Source organism: Amblyomma mixtum, chromosome 10 (genome assembly GCF_055824585.1).
Source record: "Amblyomma mixtum isolate Tamu chromosome 10, ASM5582458v1, whole genome shotgun sequence".
Taxonomy (NCBI): domain Eukaryota; kingdom Metazoa; phylum Arthropoda; class Arachnida; order Ixodida; family Ixodidae; genus Amblyomma; species Amblyomma mixtum.
Genome location: NC_143021.1, coordinates 32,650,614 through 32,675,123, shown reverse-complemented (window position 1 = coordinate 32,675,123; position 24,510 = coordinate 32,650,614). Strand labels below are relative to the sequence as shown.

At 47.5% G+C, this 24,510-nt stretch overlaps 2 protein-coding genes across 3 annotated transcripts in view; both read left to right on the top strand.

Annotated features, from left to right (window-relative positions):
• The window catches only part of LOC149325554 (thiopurine S-methyltransferase-like), a 47,109-nt gene that overhangs the window by 16,566 nt on the left and 6,033 nt on the right, over window positions 1-24,510 (top strand). For both annotated transcript variants that reach the window (XM_089562797.1, XM_089562796.1), the window contains 4 exons: window positions 1,589-1,718; window positions 2,664-2,716; window positions 13,617-13,691; window positions 17,166-17,257. In XM_089562797.1, the coding sequence (XP_089418923.1) occupies window positions 1,589-1,718; window positions 2,664-2,716; window positions 13,617-13,691; window positions 17,166-17,257 (350 nt within the window). The remainder of the gene's footprint in view (window positions 1-1,588; window positions 1,719-2,663; window positions 2,717-13,616; window positions 13,692-17,165; window positions 17,258-24,510) is intronic.
• On the top strand, window positions 18,848-20,961 carry LOC149325555 (uncharacterized). Its single transcript, XM_089563343.1, has one exon. It carries the CDS (start codon window positions 18,848-18,850, stop codon window positions 20,114-20,116), a length of 1,269 nt encoding a protein of 422 aa, XP_089419469.1. The 3' UTR covers window positions 20,117-20,961.

The window sequence follows — 24,510 nt, the reverse complement described above, 5'->3', positions numbered from 1 at the left end:
TTTCATTTTTTGATGCCTTATATCAAGTTTGCAATAGATTGTCGCACCCCACTCCTGCAATAGCCCCATAACGGGGCTGCAGTATGTATAAATAGATAAATAAATAAGTACTACGGCCCCATTCATCTCGAAAAACTACCGAAGAAACATTACCGTAAAACTACTAAAATGCACTCTACGCTCTTAGCAAACTGGCTAGTAAAGGCAGGACACCGCTTCAAATCAGTCGCCCGTGGTTTTTAGAATGGCAAGAAGAAAAATTTTTTAAAATTATGTTCTTTTTTTCATTTCACGCTCTGATTATAACTTGGCAACGCCTTGAGTGGAAAAAAACGACGAAATCTATAAACACATGCCAGTTAAGCACACATGAAATATTTTGAAACTATAAACAACAGATAAGTGTACAAAATACCTGTTGGAATTGGAACGACGTAGAAGCACTAGAATCCAGAGTTCGAGTGATAGCTTTATCTGTTGGCCGCTTCGTGCGACGAAAAATAGAGCCGCTTACCAGCTAAAATGCGAAAGGCATTCGCGAGTAGTTCCCGGCAAATGTCACCCCATACAACCATTGTACTCACTGCAATAATGTTTTTTTAAGAATGCATTTACCTTCTATAACTATCAGGGAAGACTATCCAGAATTTTCAAAAAATAGGTTTTTTGGGTAAAAATATGGCATTTGCCGCACTGTATTAGGAGCGTTGGCGGACACCGGAAAGCCGGTGAATTATTTTGAGTAGTGAACTGGTTAATAATTTCGGATAACACTTTCGCAATAAATAAAATACCCTCGCCGCTGTGGCTCATAAAATCCATGCGCTTTCGAAAGCATACAGGCAAACCAACCACTCCAGTGCACGTAGCTAGTTGCTAAAGCGAGATTTTTTCGAGGCACAGCGATGAGGTATTCGCGTTTTCTAAATTCTAGAAACTGATATGGCTGTTAATAACATCTGGCTACAAAGCTTTAATCGCAACTGGGCTTCTAACTCTACTAGTTAAAAAGTTAATTATTATAAGTTAGTTAACCAGCTCACTACTTAAGACGATTCAGTAGATTTTTGCTGTCCGCCAACACAGTTAATACTATGCCACAAAAGCCGTATTTTTACCCCAAAAAGCCTATGTTTGAAAGTTTTTAAAAGTGCTTGCTCAAACACCTGGTTCATGAGTACAATACACTTGTTTCGATACAATTCAGAAAACAGCAAACAAAAATAATGTCAGCTGCTTTAAAATGCATGATCAAAAAATGCCCTGACACAAATAATCATCCTCCATATTTCACCTACAGGGGCATTCAAAGATAAATGCAAAACGCATTCCATGAGGCAGCCACAACCATCCAATACAGCTTTGCACAAGGCGTTTTGATAGGTGCCATAGCTCTTTTTTTCAGGTAATATTTCGGCGGGCAACAAAGAACAATTAGTCTTAGTGATAATTTGATGGTTTGCGTTCACTCTTGATATAAATCAAACGCTGACGCTCAAAACACACGACTGAAAATAATGAGCCATGACTCAACAAAACTTCCCAGTTTGCCTCAAAAACTGTTGTTTCTGGTACATTGCACACGCAGGTTTCTGGACCTCGGTCACAGCGTGATTGGTGTGGAGTTTATAGAGGAAGCCGTGCGCAGTTACTTTGAAGAGAACAACCTGCCCATGGAAGAAACCACGTGCCCCATTATCAACTGTAAAATTTTTCAGGTACGGCGAACAAGCTGCCTTTAGAGCTCTTCGATCTTGGAGCATACTGTTGCTGTCTCACTGCGCAGTACTATGTAGAACTGACAGCGACACAGTAACGCATTTGTCTTAACCAGTCACCATCTGTAGGGTTTCACATACTACAACTGACATGACCCGAACCTCGAAACCGTGTTAAATTTAAAATCTCGATTACGATGTGGCGCGCAACATTTACCTTGACCAGCATTAAGCTTCGGGGTCTACGTCGGGTGTCTAGACCGGAGTATACATTAATGCCAGCCAGAAATATCAGTGATAATGAGGCCTCTTCGGAGGTTTGAATGTATTCGAGAAAACGTGCACACATTTCCGGGAATGAAAATTTGAGATATTGTATCACAGGACTTTTTTGCGTAGCCACAGTCTTCCACTCATTAGGGCCGGTGAAGAGGAGTATGGCAGGAAGGACTGCAGCAAAACACTCCTATATTTTTCGTCACAGCCACGGCGCTCCACCACACTTGCTGACTTGGTGGATGACCGAATGCTTTCAAGCTCTGATGCATTCGGCCGCTGTGGTTCAAGCGCTGCTTTACAATATTATTATGCACGCAGGTGAACAAAAGTTTGTATCACGACGAGTCGCCCCGTGAGTGTCTATCACTGCGCATAGTAAGCATCGATTGCCGATGTGGCTTACCGATGGAAGCCTACTGAGATACCTTACCACAAGAGCTATCAATAATGGCATAACGGCTTACTAGACAGAAGGTAGTGCTGCAGCGCTCACATTTCATGGCGCAATTACGCCTTTCGTTGTTCCTTTCCTGGCACTGACAAATCCTCTGTATTTTTGTCGCGATAACTTCGTATTTACAAAAAAATATACATGATGAGCGCTGACTTCCAGCAGCTTAGAGTTGCTTACGCTAACCTAAGATCTCAATTTTTTTTTCTGCCTAGACTCCCGATCACCGCCTTCAAGTTTTTGTCTGCAACATTTTCGACTTCAAAAGGTAATTCTCAAACGTTCTTTTTACGTCGCCCTAAAGGTGAAAAAAAAAAACGGAATGTGAAAGGAAAAGTTGCGCAAGTCTTTCCTTAAGGAGCTGATGACTAGGATGGCGTCATTCAGACCGTGTGCCTTTAACATATAGCAAAAGGGTCCTGTGCCGCCTAGAAGCCGGCGTCGGTGTCATTGTCCGTGAGCGAAAAATCCTGATCGGTCGACTGCGTTATGACATTACATCTATATGACCTGGAGCCGGAATTTGAAACACCCCACAACGCTCACGTCAAACTCACGTCAAACGCTCATACTCACGTGAAACGGTCACGTAAAGTTATTAAACATGTCATGAAATGCACAATAAATATGCGCGATGTCTTAAATCATTTAACTTCATAAACAGTTGATTTCACTTGAAAAGAATTTCCAAGAATTTTGCGTGTTATGCTCAATTTGTATTCACGACCGTTGCGTTGCGAACCAGACACATTACGGACTAGGGCACACAAGGCACGCTTGTACGGTACTGGAAAAAGCGGGCTTTTGTTTTTATGTGGTTTAGTGTTTCACGTAAAGCGGTTTCCTACGATTGTATGCTAATGACTGTAATAAGAAAGGACCACATGTCGATCTCATCTCATACACTTAAAACGAAGCTGAAGGGTACCCGTGGATTTTGCGGGCTCGTGGGACTGGCTTCCTCACTGTTTTTTTTTTGTTTGGTAGCAGACTTTTTGACTATAGCAGGCTGCAAACTTAAGTGCTTCTTTTTGAGTTGGAGGAGCGAATATATCTGGCCTAAGGAAGCTCCAACCGCGCTTAGAGGTAATTTCTGGTTCATTTGGGAACAATGACGGCCGTTAGCCGCTGGAAGTAAAGTTTGGTCTTCCGCGACGACGCAGAGTTTTGCAGATTTCGGGATCTAATTTTTGACACTCGGTAGCAAAGGAACAAACGGTCAGATGAAGTTCATTTTCAGTTCCCGCTTTCTTGCTGTTTTTCGCTTCAAGTCACTAACTTTGATGGCATGTTTGCTGCTTAAAAAAAACGTCCTTTTTTGGTCTAAGTCAGTGATAGTACCAAACTCGGGAAAAATACTATGAGATAAGATTGTTCATGAACAACAGCACCGGCACCTCCCTGCGCGCGCCAAAATGCTGTCCACGAAAGGTTAGTGGCATCGTAGCTTTCAGGAGGTGAGGATGCGCCGATGTGTACTTAATGCTCTTCGATACTTGTATGGGGGCTAGTTGGTGTTGTTTCTTGCTGTTGCTGTAATTACACCGTTTTAAAGTCTGGCAGCATCATACCCAGCAATGCTAGAGAAAAGAATTTGAAATGGAAAAATTTTATGTGCACAGTTCTTTCATATAATATAGGATATCAATATAGGAATAAAATTAGCCGATCTTCATTCGGCGCGGCTTCCATTTTTTCGCTATCAATGTTCTTGATATGCTGAAAAACATTCCCCACCGGTTTCCTAAGGCTGTCCGAAATAACCGATGCGAGCGATGGAAAAAATTTAATAGATTTTGCTGCGCATAAGAAAAATGGGCCCGAACCTTCAACACTTCCGCAACAGTACTTACAATATTACAATATTCAAATTATTTCGTTCAACTAAGCTGGACTGATTTACTCAAGTCGTCGCGGCACCGTGTGTCCGACGCCGCTGGGCACACTATCCCCATGCTCCGCAGAAAGACGAGACCATACACCCGTGGTAACGGCAAGGAAAAAAAACTGCGCTGATACGCCAGAGTGAAGCATCTGGTGAACGATGTTGAGTAACGGCAGCGCCGGCTGTGAAAAATTCTGCTTCAATATACAAACGCCTCAACCCTTATTTCACGTGAAAACCGCCGTTATTAGTGCCCCCCTTGTCTATGTTTAAGGCTTACCAAAGTCTGTTGATGAAGTGTATGACAGTAAAATATCCTCACAATGGACGAATATTAGCACTATACGACAAATTTCGACTGTACTACATTAGCTTATTTCATTCTACACGATGTGTAAGCCAAGTATTAGGAGGGTTTGAGGCATTTGCAGCTCAGGTGTAGCCATTGTACTCTTGGTCAGCGTATGTGCGGACGCAAAATGAAGAGCTCTGCCAACAGTGCCTAGAGTATTGCTGCATGTGCGCGAATTGCGATAGTAGTCGATAAAGGCTGTGGCCAAGCTGCTGTGGTCTCTGCACCACGTGTCATGGTTTGCAGCCGGGAAAGTGAAGAGCAGTATCTTCTTTATACTTGTAGGGGATAGACCGGAGGGTGGCTGCCATGTGAAGCACCCAGGTAGCTACCGTGGACAGAAGTGGTTGTGACGCGAGCGGAGGAATACACAACCTGAAGATGTTTGTCATGGAAACGACCCGGCGGGTGGCTACTCTGGAAGGTGGAGAGCCAATGAACCAATCTCAGTCAGCTCTGGCTGAATAATGCGCTAAACCAACTAGCTTGTTGAACAGCTTGTTAAGCAAGGAGCTTGTTAAACTACCTTGTTAAGCATGGAGAAAATGTAATGCTAATAGATTGCCACCGTATTACGATACTGAAGCGCCGCGGTAATTTTCTGTTCCTGAGGGATGCCTTGATATTATACTGGACGTGACGACGACGACGAACACTTCGGCAGCCGGGATAAAAACGAGATACTAGAGCGCATGTTGGTTTTTCGTGGGCTGGCGTCTTCCAGCTGGCGGCTGCCTGTTTCTGTGTGCCTGCTTCGCTTAGCGTTTAGCGACGCGTTCTTGCTTCCCGTTTGTGACGTCCCGTTTAGCGCCGCAGTTACAGTTAGCAGCGTTAGAGTTGTCCCTGACGGTTAGACATCTTCGCGTCTCACCATCAGTGGCTCCGATAGCATATTGTCGTGGCGCACAGGCTAACTTGAACCCGGGCTCCGTTGGTAGCGTGTTGCGTGTCCGTGCTGAGGAAAGACTTAAGCTTCGAAGTTTGGAAAAACGAAAACAAGCGGGTTTAATGGCACTTTTAGGAAACTTATTTACATACTCAAGATTAGAAGAGCAACGAATCAAAATTTAAGAGATCCTCGCGTCGAGCGAATTAATGACCCTTTTCGACAGGGTCCAGAGCGTTCTTTCGCACTCAGCACCGTCCTTAAATCCCCTAAGGCACATTCCCTTACGATGGGCACCAATCAAATCAGCCCAGCACTGTAGCGCGCGGAGTCTCTCGTTCCAGAGTCAACACGAGGGAACGAGAGAGGAGAAATTGCAGTTCCTCTGCGAATTCCTGTAGTGCTGCAACAGGGGTGCAAGCGGCTCCATGTCGCCGAAAACACATGTGGTCATTGCGACGCCGCTGGCCTCCACTGTGGCGACGAGCTGTCTACGCGGTGGCCGGCTACTCACAGAAACGGGTAATTCCTTCGGCTCCATTCCATTATTTCCCCAAACGGAAGCCCTTGGTTCCGTCCGTCGTCGGATGTCCTTTTCCGGGAAGGCAAAATCCACCAAGCGAAGCATGAGAAAATACCGCCGGCACTTCCTCAGCGCGACATCCTTCTTTGGGGTCGTCGTCTGGTCAAGCGCGGGTCGCAAGCTGAGTCATGACAGGATGTGCAGGACGAACATGTTGCTGCGCCGTCGGTCTGCTCGCAACTGCTTATGGTGGATAGAAAATTGCTCAACACCGCTGAACGTGGTGCTTCGATGGGCTTGGTGACGGATTGTTCATCCGTCTTTGAATTCTCGCAGTCCGAAAATGCACGCCCCATTGCAGCGTCCCGCACCAGTCATAGCACTTACAGTGGGCAAGCACACCCGATCCGCCAGAAACCGTACGTAGTGGCGTCGTTCGAGCGAAAGTCGTAATTGAAGAAGTCCACGCAATGCTACAAAAGGGGGTTATTCAGGGGAATTCAGTTACTTGAGCGGCTCCTGTGATTCTAGTCGAAAAGAAAGATAGGACATGGCGATTTTGTGTCGATCGCCGACGCCTCAATGCAGTCGCCAAAAAATAAGTCTACCTGCTTCCCCGCATAGATGCAGCCATTGAGTGCTTCTTCTCCGCCTCGTACTATTTATCTGTATATCTGAGATATGGCTAGAGTCAGATACCGATGCACCCAGGGGACAAGGAAAAGAGTGCCTTCATTACACCCGCCTGTTTGTTTGTGTTTTTAATTTCATTTTATGCTTTTAGCCGGTGCAATGCGCCCCCAACCTTTGGTAATTCGTTGATGCCCTCTCGGGGCCTCCAATTGCACATCTGTATGTGTTATTGAGATGATGTGGTTACACTTGGCTGAAGATCAGAAGCGCACAATGCGTGCCTCGCGCTGGTCCTGAAATGCTTGCACCAAGCCGCTGGCATTGCATTTAATTCCAAGAAATGCCGTTGTGGTGAGCGTCAAGCATTGGTACTCGGTCACCTCTCGGAACTCTAGAGAAGGCGCCCGTCCTGATCCTCAGCAGACTTCGGCCTTTGCAGCGTTTCCAGAACCCAGGAACGTGAAGGAGCTTCGCCGTTTCTTAGGACTGTGTTCCTATTTTCGTCTCTTTCTCACTTGTTGTTCTGACGTAGCCTACCCGCTCAAGGGCCTACTCCAGAAAAACGCAGAATACGAGTGGACATCACAGAGTGGACATCACAGTCTCCTTGTTTTTCACGGGAGTCTCCGCTTCTGCGTTTGGTGCGTTATGCACGATGACCCAACTGTTACGCACCTGAGATCTGCGAGGACCCTCCACCGCACTCTTGAGTGTTTCTACTGGCCGCGGATGCGCAAAACAATAGAGAAGTATGTAGCGATTTGACCCCAGCATCGGTGTCACAAATGCCAGACTGGCACTGCCCCTGGTATGCTTCGCCCTGTAGCACCTCAAAAAACTGCTTTTGAGAAAGTCGGAATCGACCGCTTGGGCCCTTCCCCACGTCGCACGATGGCAACCGGCGGACAATCGTCTGCGTGAATTACCTCACTCGTTACTGTGAGAAGGCTGCCCTTCTCGCGGCTGCAGCCTATCACATGTCTGTTTTCATGCTGCATTCTATCATCTTTCGACATGGACTCCAACGAGTTGTGGTAAAGCACAGAGCCCCCCAGCTCACTGGCGATGTCATCGAGGAACTCTTCCGTTATTGCGCATCCTATTTTCGGCATTCGACTCCTTATCATCCTCAAACAAACCGGTTGACGGAGCGCATTCACAGAACCCTCACCAATATCTTTTCGGTGTACGTCGCTTTGAATCACAAGAACTGGGACTATGTGTTACGGTTGATCACATATGCTTTCGACACTGACGGACATGAAGAAAATGTCTACACTCCATTCTTCTCCAGCGCGTTTCCTCCGCCATACTCTCGACGCCATCCTCTCTTTCTTCACCCATCGATAGGGAGAAGTGCTTAGCGGAAAGAGGCACGTCGGCTGGCCCGCCTGATGACTCTCCTAACTCAATCCTCACTCTCCTCCTAACTCAATCGAAGGCGAATCCCTGCACTCATGTCGTATAGGTGTTATCTCTGAATGCTCTCTCTTAGAATTGCGTCTATTTCGAACACGGCCTCTGATTCTGCGCTTTTCCCAGGGCCACCTACTGGTTGGACGCGTTCTCTGCCCCTTCACTCGAGGTGTCGCGATTTACCAAGTTGGCTACTGTCACAGACTTTGCGGGTCCTATCTCCGAAAAAACATAGCCTTACTGATACTCCTCTCGCAGATTTTCTCTTCCCCGCTGTGGGAAAGAGTACCCCCCTTCGTAGCACCTCAAGCTGGGGTTTAAGCCTCTTTTGTTGAACGCATAGCTTTTCTCTAACCGCTTTATCAGCTCTTTTACGCTCGTGTAGCTATGCTTCCTAAGCTCTTTTGCGCTCCTGCAGTTCCGCCTCCTCAGCATCTTCACCCTCCTGTTCTTTTGCCCACCAACTTTGCGTATTATTCCAAGCACTTTTAACTCATTCCCTTTCTCCGTACGAAAATTTTTGATTGCCTAAACATTACCTTAATCTTTCGCTGTTTCCTCCCCATCCACTCCAAAGCAAAAATCACACTCACTCGCAGATGCGGCGCCATGTGACTCGATTCATCACGCCGCTGCTAACATGTTTTAAGGGGGGCGGGGCTCGGGGTCGCAGCAGCTGCTTGAAGAAACCGCGATGAAGACGACTCCAGTTCCCACCCCCGGGACAGGATTACCATCGAATGAAGGAGTTTCGTGATGGGTTAAAAATTACGAGTGAGTTTATTTGCATTATGTACAACGTAAAGAGAAAACTGGAGAGTCCATTGGGCGCACTCAATGCCGAGTTCTATATGGCTGTCATTGCGTGAAGTCCCTAGGTAGAAAACCGCCTCGCCCAGAAGGGATGTCCGAAGCGTTTACTTTCTCGCGCAATTTCACCTCTCCATGTCCATCGCTTGTGGACATGTCGCCATCAGGTGTTTGAGGATGAGAGTGAGAAGCATGCCGACGAGGTCACATAGGCTGCGGTTGGTCAGCACGTGTTGTTGCATGAGCAGCTTGTTGTCGACTTATGTTGCGAAACCTTGTGCTAGGCACTTAGGAGGGGAAACACCGAAAACAACACCTTTCTCTCCAGGCATGGCCACGGCAACAGGGGGAGATAATGCCGGCTTGGTTACTGCTGCGACACCAGAAATTGGGTGCTTTTGTGTCCAAACTTTAGCCCATAGTTCTTTTGGGCCGAGGACGGCTGCGCTATGATGCTGCAAAGCCGGTTGAAGCCAGATGAGAACCAGGCGCACTCCTGGCCCACTGATTCGAACCGGGCCCACTCTGGCAGGCCGGGGAGCAATCGTCATGGAGTAGACAGGTGGTACTTGAAGCCAGACAAGAGAAACAGGTGTACTGGCTACTTCTAATCGAGGCCTGCTGATGCCGTTCTCAACAAAGCGCATACTCAGGAAGGCCTGCGATAGCGCGAAGATATTCACGATGTAGGATTTCAAGATGCTAGTATTCCAATGTAGTAAGGTTCAAACATGTCGCTTCGTAGCGAGCCTTGGCGGGAAGTGTTGCCTGAATCATTAAACCGATGGTGCGCATGCTAGCACCGCCAAATTGATTGCTTATTCCCTCAATGAGGTGGAGCTACTACTTGGGATTAAGCTGCTTAATCCATTGCCGTGCGCTCCCTTCTTCGTGTGATAGGACTACGAGACCGCGGATCAAGCAGTCGGGGTCGGTAATAGGGGGCTCTGAAATAATTTCGGCCACCTAGAGATCTACCTGCACTGACATCGTACCGCACACAGGCGTCTCTTGCGTTTCGCCCCCATTGAAACATGGCCGCGATGAGAAAGCGAAAGCAATCTAAGCTCATAGCTCACAGATGGATGTGGAGGTGGCGTTTTCCAAACGACGCTATGATGCTGTAACCGACACCGGTAAGGAATATCACTAAGGATAATTGAACGTGCATGGAAAGTGCAAAAAGGCAAGAAAAATTGCCGCCATGTCAACCACGGTCATCGCCCCTTAAGAGGAGCGACAGACTATCACAATTGGCTTTACTCTGCCTTGGTCGCCTCACTACGCGCCTTTTGAAAATGTGGCCGTCATCCGCTAGGCACTGTTATTGAAGTTGGCTTGTTCGAGTAAGTAATTTTGCGTAGCAACCCTTCATATGATGCTTCTGAGAACAGAGTAAGAAAAGCCGGTTGTATCATTTCGTTTTCTCCATGACCTTGACAAAGTGGCGTTACAAGAGACAAAGGTTGAAAGTGAGGCTTTCACCGATCATATGGTGCGATCGTTTAGGGCATGATAAAAAGAATGTTACTGCAGGAATAGCAGCTGGGTACGTTTTGTTACAGCCACATATTCTGGGAGTTGTCCAGGCATCTTACTGTGTGCATTGCTGTCCGGTGTTTGCATATTATTTTTTTTTTTGCAATCCCAGGAGCGGCGAAATTTCTTTATTTGCGCACACACGAGTCAAGGTGCGAGGAAAATATTTTCTGAAGACGTTTGAAATTTTGAGCTCCCTGAACGTCCGATTATCTTTTGGGGTTATTTTATTTGGTTGTGTTCGCGGCGTGACAAAGAAAGTAAAGACACTTTCAGAGCTGCTAATACGGTCGCACTAAAAGACATAATAAATTATTTCGGGCTGGGGGATGCATTACAATCTATGACCTGGCCTCAAACTCTTAGGTATACTGAATACAGCTCGACAGGGGAGTTGGTGATGCATTTCAAAGGCAACAGCGAGAAAGGTGTGGACTGTGGTCGTCCCCTTTGCTCTCCTCCAGTCAAACTCTCACTGTGTTGCGCATAAAACTGCTACGCTGATTTTCAGGTTACTAGGGATGTATGTTTAAATCCTGTTTATAAATCATTGTATCTGTTGCATCTTTATGGAATTTGATATTACTGATGGGTCCTTTAATGACCATTCTCTAGTGTCTTTTGCTCTTGTGAACAAAAAAGAGAATACCGCAGATTTTAGCCGGGGCGTTTCGAAATTCAATGATCAGCTTTTCAAAGACTAGGTTCTTACAGATTTGTGAATGCTTGAACAGGAGCGATTCAAACTTGGCGAACGAAAACAATACGTGGTCAAATGGGAGCATTTCGGAGTTCTTGAAAATGCAGGCAACTGGAATAACAGGCGCAACCGCAAATAAATTATGCGTCAGAGTCTGCTGGAAAATAACCGCAAATCACTAATTCGAAAGGAATTTCATTCACCGTGATATGCAGCGAATACAGGCGTACGATTAGGTGCCAACTGGAAACAATGGATAAGGAACACTTTGAGGGCGCACTTAGAAGCACCTACGAAGAGGGCTGTTAGTGCTGAAAAAAGGTATGATTGTTCGAATTATAGCTATGAAATTGAAGTTATTATACGGGAGACTTGCGAGAGAAATCATGATAGCTGTCTGTGACGTTTGAGAGAACTCGTGTAAGGATTTGACTTGGTTAAGTTGAAAGATGTCTTCCTTTCGTTACTACCATAATGAATGCATAAAAAAGGGTAACGCTGTAGCTGCCTGTCACAATAAAACAAATTATAAATGTTATTGACAATTTAAAAATGGAAACTCGCAATGCATTGACGGTCTTGCTACATCATTTTACAAAATGTTTAAACATCAAATTACGCCAATTTCTACGCCAGCTTTTTATATTAAAATACGATCACGGCATAGTAATCCATCTTTTTCATGTTCGCTCTCGATACTGATACGAACGACTGACCATGACATAATGCTGAAAAAATTTTGGCCTGGTGTCCAACAAGCTTCAAAATGCAATTATAAAATTCTTATAAATGTATTAGCTACGAGCTGTCAAACACTAATCATAGATGTTACTCCTCATGTGAACGTCGGCTAATAGGTCAATTGATTTTAACTATATTTAAAGTAGCCAGTAGTATATTTGAGCGCTATGATGGCTTAGTGATGTGATTATAAGATGGACTTATATAGAGCAATTGATCACCTTCCAGGTAAAGTTTTATTTGTGATGACAGAGCGCGTATACGTTGAATCGGTTTAAGCTGTGATCGTGCATGCTATGATGGCCTTTAATTGTCGCACTTATTCTTGCGTACAGTTCTGAACCACTTCGTCTGTCGAGATGGGGAGGATCCTCTTCTACTGAAATTTTGTGAAATGCGCTCGGCAAGGGCTCTTCCGATGCTGTTGTTTCAATTGCTTTTCACCTCATGTATGGAACGTACGGTTCTTTTAGTGAAATTTCCCCAGCAACCCGTTTTTATGCGAAGCATACTAGCCGCACAACCCAGCTCTTCCTTGCTGCGCCACGCGCGGCCGCGTAGCTACCACTTGACCTACATCGGCGCACCACGTGATATGACGTCACATAAGCTGTGAAAGCTGGGGCTCAACTCGTGCGCTCGCTTGTGGACGCGCAGCCTCCGCCGGCGGTGTGCTTCGCATCCTAGGCTTAACCATAAGCTAAGCCAGGCCATTTTTATGTACCCAGTTCTCAATAAAATATTCAACAGGTGTATAAGAAAGTGGTATTGATGTAGTGAATGATATTGATGTCTGAGGTGCTCGTATTCATGTTGGTGATGCTGTTCGCCGAATGTTTTGTAGACTCAGGCATGTAAACATGACTATTTAGGTGTAGTGCAGAAAATGACAAACATGATTGATTTTTGCAGAGACCAGTTGCCTGTAAACGGGCTCTTTTATGATTCGTCAATTCAGCAAATAGTTTCGCTAAATTAACGCAGTAAACCACAAAAAAATTAGTGGCCGAGCAGATAGCGCACCCGGCTCCCAACCAATGCGACAAAGGTTTAATTCCCCCCACTAGTAGGATTTTTTTTTTTCATTCACCTCTTGCTTCGAATGGTTGAACCCCTAAGGTGCTTACTTTGAGCGAACTCCTTCACTCTAAGGGATGATTCGGTGGAACGGTGGGCCTGTAGGACTCGTGTATAAAAGGCTTAGTGCTTAAGGGACCAACTTGTACGAATGGAGAAAAATTGCTTAAAGCGCAATATTTACAACTTCCAATAGAGTGCTTTCACTACTTGTTCTCTTATTGAATAATGAAGCCAAAGTATGTATGACGTCAAGTATAACTCTTACTTTGAAGGTGCTGCAGATTCCATACAATCCTATTATATTTTTAAATTTTGTCCACCTATAGTTGCTGGCCTTCAAATTTAACGTTTTTTAAATACACCCACCACGTATATACCGAGCGGCCATGTTTTACAAGAAACTTAATGACAGCTTCATGTGATAGCCAATTAGTTTGCCGTCGAGGAGTGGTTTGCAAGAAACTGGCCTCCAGAGTTCTTAGCGTGGTAAGGGATGAGGAGCTACGATTAGCGCTTGTTAATGCCGTATACCGCTTATCAACATGTTGGCTTGAGAGAGAAGCAAGCTAATCAAGTGTTAATCAGCTTTCCTTTATTTTTTAGGGAATGCATCGGAGCAGTGGACATTGTTTGGGACAGGTCCGGATTCACTGCGATGAAGAAGGAAGACCGTGCAAGGTGAACCGCCTTTTTGATGGGCTTACTGGGGCGGAAACAGAATCTTGTGTTGGGACAGCCCTGAGCATTACTATTCACATGGCGAAAGCAAAACCAAGCTAAGGTCATAGAAAAAATGGGCACGACCAGTAATTATTGAATTCTTTCTGCAGCGTGCATTCAGACAAAAATTACTTTGGTAGCACCATACGAGGGTGCCATGCTCCTCCGCGCCTCTTCATCCGTTGGAAACAATGCCGCGGCTGGATGATGTGCTTTAATAGAACGGTGAAGAAGGGTCTTGGTGACGGTTGCGTTTTGCACGGTATCATTTGTTTAAAATACGTCACACTTACCTGTGCTGAGGGAATGTATGCACACGTAAAAGTCAGTATATAAACCTGAAACGACCAAGTTATGAAGAAATTACGTAAATAATTTTTATTTCTGCATTGTGCGAGTAGTCCACCGAGAAGGAAAAGTGAGCTAAAATATGTGTAAGCGCAGCTGCAGTTTGAGAAAGCGGTAATCTGCGAACTACCTACAATCAAATTTCGTCCACTTTGTTCTACTAGATCTTTCAGACAATAATTATGTTCTGCTCTCGAGAAAATTTAGAAATTTGTTTGGTGTATTCAGACCCTCCGATTTCACAAAAGGAATAGAAATAGGTTTAAGAAATTAAGAAATTACCGCATGCTTACTCCGGGACAAGTTAGAGCTCGTGCTTCAGGAGCTGCATTTTTCTTTGAAAAGAAGTTCTTTCTACGCATACGACTACGCACGGCACACTTTGTTCCATCAAGAAAGATTCCGCCTCAGTGTATAAGTAAAATATGCCGCCGCGTCAGAAAAGAAATAAGTGACAGCATCAGGCAGCATGTCTAGGCACGCCGTGAAAATTGATCACTCATTGTTGCCTTGAAAAAGCGATCCTTTTTTCAAGGCTCGGTATAGCCCTCCTATCGTGTCAAGCAGCAAATTAAATGTAGCCAACATTAATTTCTTAAAACCATGATGAAGAGTCGCATGTGTAAGCTTAAACATTTTGCTGTAAAGGAACTATTTCCTGAGTTTTGTCCAAGACGTACCCGAAGGCCTCTATTCATGGTATATGTCTTGCAAACAGTTGTCCTTCCTAGATAAGGTGTGTCGACTGCTGTTGAAGGAGCGCAAATCTATCGAGCCTTTTTGGCGTGGTAGGTTACCCTCTATTGCGTAAGAAAAATGGATCTTCGCAACTCTCTATATTCGTCTATTTGTAAAGCTTTTTTGGATAAGTTCAAAAACAAAGTGAAACATACGGCTATATCTTAGAACAGAACAAAGCTCTTTTTTCACTTTTTCTAAGAGGAATGCCGACAGACAAAATGCAAAGAGTATGTACTTACATCGAAAGCTGGCGGCGTCCAAGTATTCCGACTGTCCTTAACGTCTCTGTTAATGCCATAGTAGCATTGAAAAAGTACACACTTCCTTAATGTACACGCAATCTGCGTCTCCGTTGTACGTGACCTTTCGGGAGCAGCTCAAGGCAAAACAAGAGTGAAAGAGGGGCTGCTCGATGCGCAAACTTGACCACGGGCCGACACGGCGGATGTATAAGTGTACTAAACAAGGTTCTGACCAGAGTACTTCGTTCGGACCAGTGCTGCCATTCCTGGCGACGAATAAGTAAGCCGCTCTTTGCGAGGAGGAAGCACAGGACTGAGATGAACAAAAAAGAACAGCGTGGGAGGGTGACGTACATGGTTTTGAAACAGTGTTTTGCGCGCACCGGGTTTTGCACCGGTGAGACAAAGTTTCGCCCTTCCTGGCCTTTTAGGCATTCGCGCCTCTTGGTCTAGTGTCAAAGTATTTTAAGACAAAACACGTAGCTTTCAGCCTACAACAGTACCTAGAAGAGCTCGCACTTCGAAAACCCAACAATACTACAGTGGAATGAGTATCTATCCAGTGAAATATCTTCTTCAGCAAAAATTAGCACCGAAAGTGTCTCTTGTCATGAATTATTGGAAAACAACGCAAGCACAATCCTTGTTCAGGAGCTTAGCACAAATGATAAGGAAACATTTTTGGTGGCGAAATTTTTACAGGTTTCCTTGGACTGCGGGGTGTTTTCAAGAATGCGCACAGTTCTTTTGTTTAGACAGAATACAACGCATTGCACTCCGCTTCATCTATTCCAGATACTCGCCGTACGACAGCGTCACGGCTCTATGCAAACAAGCAAACATCCCGATTCTCATATCAGTACGGCGTGTCGCTTCCATGAAGTTTCTTTTCCTCCGTTAACGCGATCGTATAAACATAGATAAAACAAAGTACACAAGCAGCCCTTCCAACATCCAGAACAAACAAATCACTCTAAGTATATAAGGCATTTCTCTGCGCGTTGCAATACGTTTAAGTACTCATTTTTTCCTTTTGCATTTAAAGAGTGGAACAGTCTAGCAGAGGATGTTGTGCATGTTTATTGCATAAACCAGTTTGGAAGCAAAATTTGCAAACTTTTCTGTGAATAGATCTGCCTATGAATGCGCAGTGCTCTGTGGCAGTGCTGCTTTTAGTGACTTCACTTTAGCTGCTAACCAGCATGTCTACACTGTTCGCAATGGCTCGCCCTTGCCTGCATTATCAACTTTGCAATGTTTTCTTTTTCTGCTGTATTTTGGACTTTTTTGCTTGGTTTTTCTTTCTTGCTCTACAATTATCACATTTTGCTATGCTTCTGACTGTTTTTGGACCATTGTGTTTTTGGGTTTTTTGTTTGTCTGGTGAATCACTCCTGTATGAGCCTGTACAGGTTTACAGAATTTCTAAATAAATAAATAAACTACATGTATCTTCTGTAAGTTTGCCTCAGTTGTAGCGCGCCAGAACATACCTATAGTAGCTAAGGAGCGAATTAAATAAGGAATGGTAAAGTAGGGCCGTCGCACACTTTGGGAGTACGCTCCGATTATGGTAGACAAATAATTTGGGGTAATTTTGTAGTTATGCGTAATATAAGGTCACCCCAAAGACGTACCTTTATTAAATACAACTCCTAATGTTTTGAACCTTGCTACCACTTCGAAAGGACAGAATTTTAAAGGTATAGTTTCGCTTGATTAACTTATTTGCTTTTAGATAGGAAGATCACAACCTCCATAAGGGCGGATGAGTGCGAAGTTAGAGTACAGTCCCTGAAGATTGTATTGTTGTCGCACATTCGCACCACGTTCTTTCCACGCACTTTGTTTTCAGTAACGTGAAACATTTCCATGAGAAAGCACTGCATACTATGAACATGGCATAAAAGTTTGTGTCCGTGAGAAAATGATTACACGGTGTGCGATCAGTATGTCGCGAGTTGAAGGCCGTAGGACTTGAATGCGTGAGTATCACAGTATAAGCAAACCCGGTAGTAGAGTTCAATGCTTAGCATTCAATGAACGCAAAAACAGGCTCACAAAAGTTAAACGTTCTTTGAAACTACCTCTTTTACTTCAGATATGCTCACTTGCTGAAGTCACTCCTGGCGCCAGACTTCTCTTACGGCATGTGGTCGAATTCTTACGATGAGTCCCTGCCAGCCTTACCATGTGAGTTGATGAAGCCATAATTTTAGAAGTGTTGTAATCATTGTCAGGTCAGAAATTCTGCTGATGAAATTGACGGGTGCAATGTGTGGGTCTTCTCGAAATATTTTCATCCGGACCAACGGGTTAAGTCCCCACTCCATGGGGACAAAGGGTTTCAAAGCTTTTCAAGTGAAGCTTTTCCTGCAGCATGGCAGATGTATCTATCTCTTCCTTATAAAGACAGTCATTCTTCTCAGTATGCTGACTATAATTACTGAAGCAGGCAGAGAGACGAACTAATGAAGATTTGAAATATAGAATACAGCAGTCGTTCACGTCGAATATCAGCAGTCGTGTAAACAGCCGCGCTGTCCCTTCCTTTTTAACAGCAGTTTGCCATTGGTAGCAAGCTGCTGGATGTAGTGACAGGATACCTCTACTTAAGGCTATTAGTTAGCGCTGATTCGAATCACGAGATAGAAATAACTACAGGAATAAGAGTGGGGAGGAGCGTATATGGCAGGTTTTATCAAATCATGAATGGCAGTTTAGCAATATCCCTCACGTGAAAATTACATAACAGCTGTATTTTAGCGGTATCTATATATCAGGAAGAAACTTCGAGGCTTAAGAAAATGGTTCAATTTAAGGACAGAGCAGCGAGATATCAAAAGAAAAATGATGGGTGTACCGTTAAGAGACAGGAAGAGGGCAGAGTTAGTGAGAGATCAAGTGCGGTTTAATGATATCCTAGACAAAATCAAGAAGAAGAAATGGGCTAGTGCAGGGCATTTAATGCGAAACCGAAATGACCGACGGCCCTTAACAGTAAAGAAATGGATTCGAAGAGAAGGCAAGCGTAGCAGGGGAGCGGAATAAAGTTAGGTGGGCGGATGGGTTTTAAAAGTTTGCGGGAACATGGTGGCCGCAGCTGGCACGGAACAGCGTTAATTAGAAAGACATAGGATAGACCTTTGTCCTGCAGTGGGCGTAGTCCGGCTGAGGATGTGAAAATTAACGAGCCCATGTGGCGGAAAAGTCGGCACTGTCGTCGGCCTTGTTGCCGCGTGATCGAAACCTACACAACGGAACCTCGACAAACGTAACCGAGGTGACAGTTGGGCCGCCTAGGTCACGTGACCTTGTGATATCATCACAGCCTGCCCAGCTGATTGAGAGCAAGCTGCCCACAGTGGCAGGTGGCAGCTAATGATTGTTCCTAAGAATTGGCTCGGGAAGAGAAACCTTTGTGCCACAAGCCCCAGCCGTGGCAGCACCTACCATCGCAGGGAAGTGGCACAGCGCTTGACCACTGGACCAAGAGTGGCACGAAATATAGGAATATAAACTAGAGAATATCAAATTCCGCATATATGGTCATTAAACTGTGATGAAGAAGAAGTGCTCGCGCGGCAGCGGGACTGCTCTCGGCGAGCGCGCGCTTCCTGTTGGTGCCGTTGGAACCAGTGCCTGCCGTTGGAACGCCGTTCCGCGCTTTGTGCTTTGTGTCGAGCTGTGCTTTGTGCGTTGTACCCGAAAAGCCCATTACAAGTGGTGGAGGTGGACTCTGATCCCGTCCTGGAGCTGAGAAACGGCACCGTTACCACCCAAATGCCGAGAAACACATCCCCGCCGCCGTCATCGGTTCCGCCAGCACCTGTTATCTGCGCTGGCATGCCTCGGCAGCGAGACCCAGCTGTGTTCAGCGGCACTGGTGACAGTGATGTCGAAGATTGGCTGGCGTCCTACGAGCGGGTAAGCACGCACAACCGCTGGGACGATACCATGAAGCTTAACAACGTTATTTTCTACCTTGCTGACGTCGCCAACCTGTGGTTCCGCAACCATGAAGCAGACATAACCACCTGGTCGGCTTTCAAAACGAGCTTTGCCGAGGTATTTGGCCGTCCTGGCGTGCGCAAGCTCCGCGCTGAGCAGCGCTTGCGTGAGCGGTCGCAGCAGCCAGGTGAGACGTTCACCAGCTACGTGGAAGACGTCGTAGACCTGTGCAAGCGCGTCAATTCTGAGATGACTGAAGCCGATAAGATCCAGCACATTATGAAAGGCATCGACGAGGACGCCTTTCAGATGCTTCTTGCCAGGCAGCCGGACACCGTTGCCTCCGTCATCAGCTTGTGCCAGAGCTACGAGGAGCTGCGCAAGCAACGCGTCCTCGCTCGTCGCCCTTTGCGGCAGGCCGAGGTACTATCTGCGGATGCCATGGTCGCTGGAGAACCCCAGTTCATGCAAGAGGTGAAGCGGTTTATCCGCGAAGAAGTTGCACGTCAACTCGCGCTCGTGCATGCGCCCCCAGCTCCGTCACCAGCACTTCCGCCGGCCTTTCAGCAGACCATCCAGGCACAGGTCGCAGACGCCCTGCAGATCGCAGATGCCGTGCCACCAGTCCCCCAGCAGGCAGTGGCTGCCCCGCTTACCTACGCCGCCGTCCTGTCCCGCCCGGCTCCTCATACCACGGGCAATTTCTCCGACGCCACAGCAGCTCCGCCGCCCTTGGCACCACGACCTGTCCGGCCGTATCGGGTTCCCGCCCCACCATCGTTGCCGCACATGGCGTCGGCCCCCCTCCCCTACGGTCGCCCATGGCGCACTCGGGACAACAGGCCCATTTGTTTTGCCTGTGGCATTGCCGGACATGTCGCTCGCTACTGCCGCAATCACTCTTATTATCCGCCTACTGACGTCATGACGCACTCAGCATACGGACCTCACACGCAGCGGTACCGCATGCAGCCTAGTTCGCCACCATCTGCATTCACCACTGACAACCAGTCCGCAGCGCCGCACCGCTCCCATTCTCCGCGGCGCCGTTCCATCTCTCCGATGCGCCGCCGCGCCAGCTCCAGTGAAGCGGAAAACTAGTGAGCGCAGTTCACGAGGCAAGAGCTGCGCCTTCGGCGAACTTTACAAGGCCTCTGACGTCCCCCGCCAATGTCGTTGATGTAGTAGTAGACGGTGTTGCGACGTGTGCCTTGATAGACACCGGAGCAGCCGTATCAGTTATAGACGCGAAATTTTGCCGCCGCATCAAGAAAGTTTTGACGCCATTCCCTGGTATTTTACTGCGTACTGCTGACGCCCAGCAAATTCAGCCGCTCGCCGCTTGCACTGCACGAGTTGCTATCCAAGACGTCATCTACGCAATTGAGTTTGTGGTACTCTCCTCCTGCTCGCATGACGTCATTCTTGGGTGGGACTTTCTGTCGGACCACTCTGCTGTCGTCGACTGCGCCCGTGCTGAAGTCACACTCTCTGTCCTACCCGACGACTCCACTGCCGAAACCGCTGAGTATCCGGACAAACTTCTCCTTTCCCATGATGTCGAACTTCCTGCTTCCTCGTCCGTTGTAGTCTCCCTGTCCTGTATCTCTCCAGCCGACCCACCCGACACAGCTGTACTCTTTACTCCCTCGGAATTGTTCGTTCGCCGCAGGAACCTACCGCTTCCCTTCGCTGTCCTCACAATGACTTCTGGCACCGCAACCATGCTCATCAGCAATCATCTGCCCACTCCTTTGACTCTGCTTCGTGGTGAATGCATTGGTTACGTAGCATCGGCTGAACTTCTACAAGTCGTTGACGACGCCCAGGCCGCTCCTACACCGTCGCTCGATGCTCTCACTCCGGCTCCCCTGTCACACCGACCACCCTCTGACGTTCTGTACAGTGCTATCGATCGAGACCTTCATTCGGCGTGCCGTGACCAGCTGTTCGCCCTTTTGTGCGAATTTCGTTCGTCTTTTGATGCGTGCCAAACTCCACTCGGCCGTGCTTCCGCTGTCACCCATACCATCGATACTGGCACCCATCCTCCTCTGCGCCAACGACCATATCGCGTGTCAGCTTCGGAGCGTCGCGTCATCACCGAGCAAGTCGACGACATGCTGGAGCGCGGGATTATACAACCCTCGAAGAGCCCATGGTCTTCCCCGGTCGTTCTCGTTCGAAAGAAAGACGGCTCTATCCGATTTTGCGTGGATTATCGACGGCTGAACACTGCAACCCGGAAAGACGTTTATCCTCTGCCGCGCATAGATGACGCCCTCGATTGCCTACAAGGAGCAGAATTTTTTTCGTCACTCGATCTGAGATCTGGTTATTGGCAAATACCCATGGCCGACGCTGATCGCGCAAAAACAGCATTCGTCACGCCTGATGGGTTATATGAGTTTAACGTCATGCCATTTGGGCTTTGTAATGCCCCTGCTACATTCGAAAGAATGATGGACAATGTCCTGCGGGGCCTACGCTGGAAGACGTGCCTCTGCTACCTTGACGACGTCGTCGTGTTTTCGCCCGACTTTTCGACGCATCTGACTCGCCTGCGCCAAGTGCTCACTTGTCTCACCACCGCAGGGCTGCAATTAAATTTGAAAAAGTGCCATTTCGGAGCTCGCCAACTGACCATCCTCGGTCACGTCGTCTCTAAACACGGCATCCTTCCGGATCCCGCAAAACTTCGTGCGGTCGCCGAATTTCCGAAGCCGTCCACGCCCAAAGAACTGCGGAGTTTCATCGGTCTATGCTCATATTTTCGCCGCTTCATCCGGAATTTCGCCACCATCATTTCACCTTTGACGCGACTTCAAGCCCAAAATTCCTTGTCGTCGTGGTGCTCCAAATGTGATGATGCTTTCGCTACAATGCGCCGGCTCCTTACTTCACCACCCATACTTCGCCATTACGACCCGGACGCTCCGACCGAGATCCACACGGATGCTAGTGGCATTGGCATTGGTGCTGTGCTGGCACAACGGAAGCCTGGGTTTCATGAATATGTCGTCGCCTATGCCAGCCGCACACTTTCTAAAGCCGAGATCAATTACTCCGTGTCCGAAAAAGAATGTTTGGCCATTTTGTGGGCAATAACCAAATTTCGACCATATCTCTACGGCCGCCCCTTCGACGTAGTCACCGACCACCATGCTTTATGCTGGCTTTCGTCCTTGAAGGATCCATCCGGCCGACTTGGTCGTTGGGCACTGCGACTTCAGGAGTACGACATTCGAGTCATCTACCGTTCCGGACGCAAGCACTCTGACGCCGATGCCCTCTCCCGCTCACCGCTACTTGCCAACGATGCGACAATCTCTAGCATTGACCCCGTGCTCTCTTCGTTACGCCCTCCAAACATGCATCTGGAGCAGCGCAAAGACGCCTGGATAACCTCTCTCGTGCACCTCCTCTCCGGCCGCACTACGTCAGCGCCCTCCCGCTCCCTTCGACGTCAAGCCCGCCATTTCACTTTGCAAGACGGTCTTCTTTATCGCCGAAATTACATGCCAGATGGTCGAAAATGGCTGCTTGTCATACCTCGCCACTTACGTGCTGAAGTCTGCGCATCTTTTCATGCCGCACCCCAGAACGCCCATGCTGGTCTCTTAAAAACATACACGCGCCTTCGGCACCGGTACTACTGGCGCGGCATGTATACCTTTCTACGAAAGTATATTCGCTCATGCCTTGACTGCCAACGCCGCAAGTCACCACCGCAGCGCCTTTCCGGGCCATTGCAGCCTTTACCTTGTCCTGCCCGTCCGTTTGATCGTGTGGGCATCGACCTTTATGGGCCTCTGCCGCCTTCTACTGCTGGTCACCGCTGGATTGTCGTCGCTGTCGACCATCTTACGCGCTATGCCGAGACGTCCGCTCTTTCGACGGCTACAGCCAGAGAAGTCGCTTTCTTCATTCTTCGCAACCTCGTACTTCGCCACGGTGCTCCCCGCGAGCTTCTCAGCGATCGCGGCCGCGTGTTTTTATCCGACGTTGTTCAGGCGCTTCTACAAGAATGTCGCGTAGTTCACAGAACAAGCACGGCGTACCATCCTCAGACGAACGGGCTGACCGAAAGGTTTAATCGGACGCTCGGTGACATGCTCACTATGTATGTCACTCCCGACCACTCTAACTGGGACCTCGTACTCCCATTTGTGACGTACGCCTACAATACCGCCGTCCAGTCTACTACAGGGTTTTCGCCATTCTTCCTCCTTTATGGACGCGAACCTACCTGCTTGATTGACACCATTCTCCCCTACCATCCTGACGCATCTGACTGCTCGCCTGCTTCTGAAATCGCCAAGTACGCCGAAGAATGCCGCCAACTAGCCCGATCTCTCACGTCTGACGACCAACATCGTCAGAAAGAACGGCGTGATTCTGGTCAACCCTTTGCCCACCTACCCGCCGGCTCCCTTGTTTGGCTCTGGGTCCCTTCTGGTCCTCCTGGCCTGTCGTCCAAGTTCCTCACAAAATATCACGGCCCCTACCGTGTTGTCTGTCAGAGTTCCCCCGTGAACTACGTTGTGGAACCTTTGACACCCTCCTCTGACCACCGCCGCCGTGGCCGTGAAACCGTTCACATCAGCCGCCTCAAGCCCTACCACGAACCCGTGATGTGTACCACGCCGTGAGTCGCCAGGATGGCTCCTCCTTCGCCGGGGGCCATTGTGATGAAGAAGAAGTGCTCGCGCGGCAGCGGGACTGCTCTCGGCGAGCGCGCGCTTCCTGTTGGTGCCGTTGGAACCAGTGCCTGCCGTTGGAACGCCGTTCCGCGCTTTGTGCTTTGTGTCGAGCTGTGCTTTGTGCGTTGTACCCGAAAAGCCCATTACAAAACCAATAACGCTATCGCGTCATTATAACAACGTTCAAACGCTGCAGCTTTTAAACAGATATTTATGTGGTCCGTGTAAAATGTACCCAATTAAATAGGGCATATAGCTGATGGCTGTGTGAAGAGCTATATAAACGTCTGAACACTACACAGGCATTCTTGACTTTAAACTTCGAAGTTCGCGATTGCTTAACAATTTGTATTGGTGATGAGCGCAGTTTCATGGATGATAAGGTAAAAACTGGAAGGACATGCCAGTGACATTGGACTAGCGGTGTACTTGTATTGCTTGCTCTCGAAGTTGCATTGGAAGCCAGCAGTTGCGTCGTACGAACAGTACAGGCTATGAAAGGTTGTGAAAGTGCACGCCCTAATGTATTTTAACGCGAAAGCATTTCTAGCCCTATTCTTGGTGGATGCCGTGGAGTGAATGTAGCCTTCTGGCGGGCCACGTGACTTAATGTGAAGCGTCCAATTGGCCCGTTTAAAGACGTGTCAGACAAAAACAGAGCTCAATTTAGGGATGATTCTGCCGGATAAAGATAGCAACGCATGGTATTACACATGACGTGCACCTTAAATACGGTTAGGATACCGGAATTTTACCCTTCGAATGACCTGGGCTATTATGATTGCCGGTAAT

What these genes read in the sequence shown, in the direction of transcription:
- LOC149325555 (XM_089563343.1), top strand. Translation starts at nt 18,848, where the DNA reads ATGCCGAGAAACACATCCCCGCCGCCGTCATCGGTTCCGCCAGCACCT.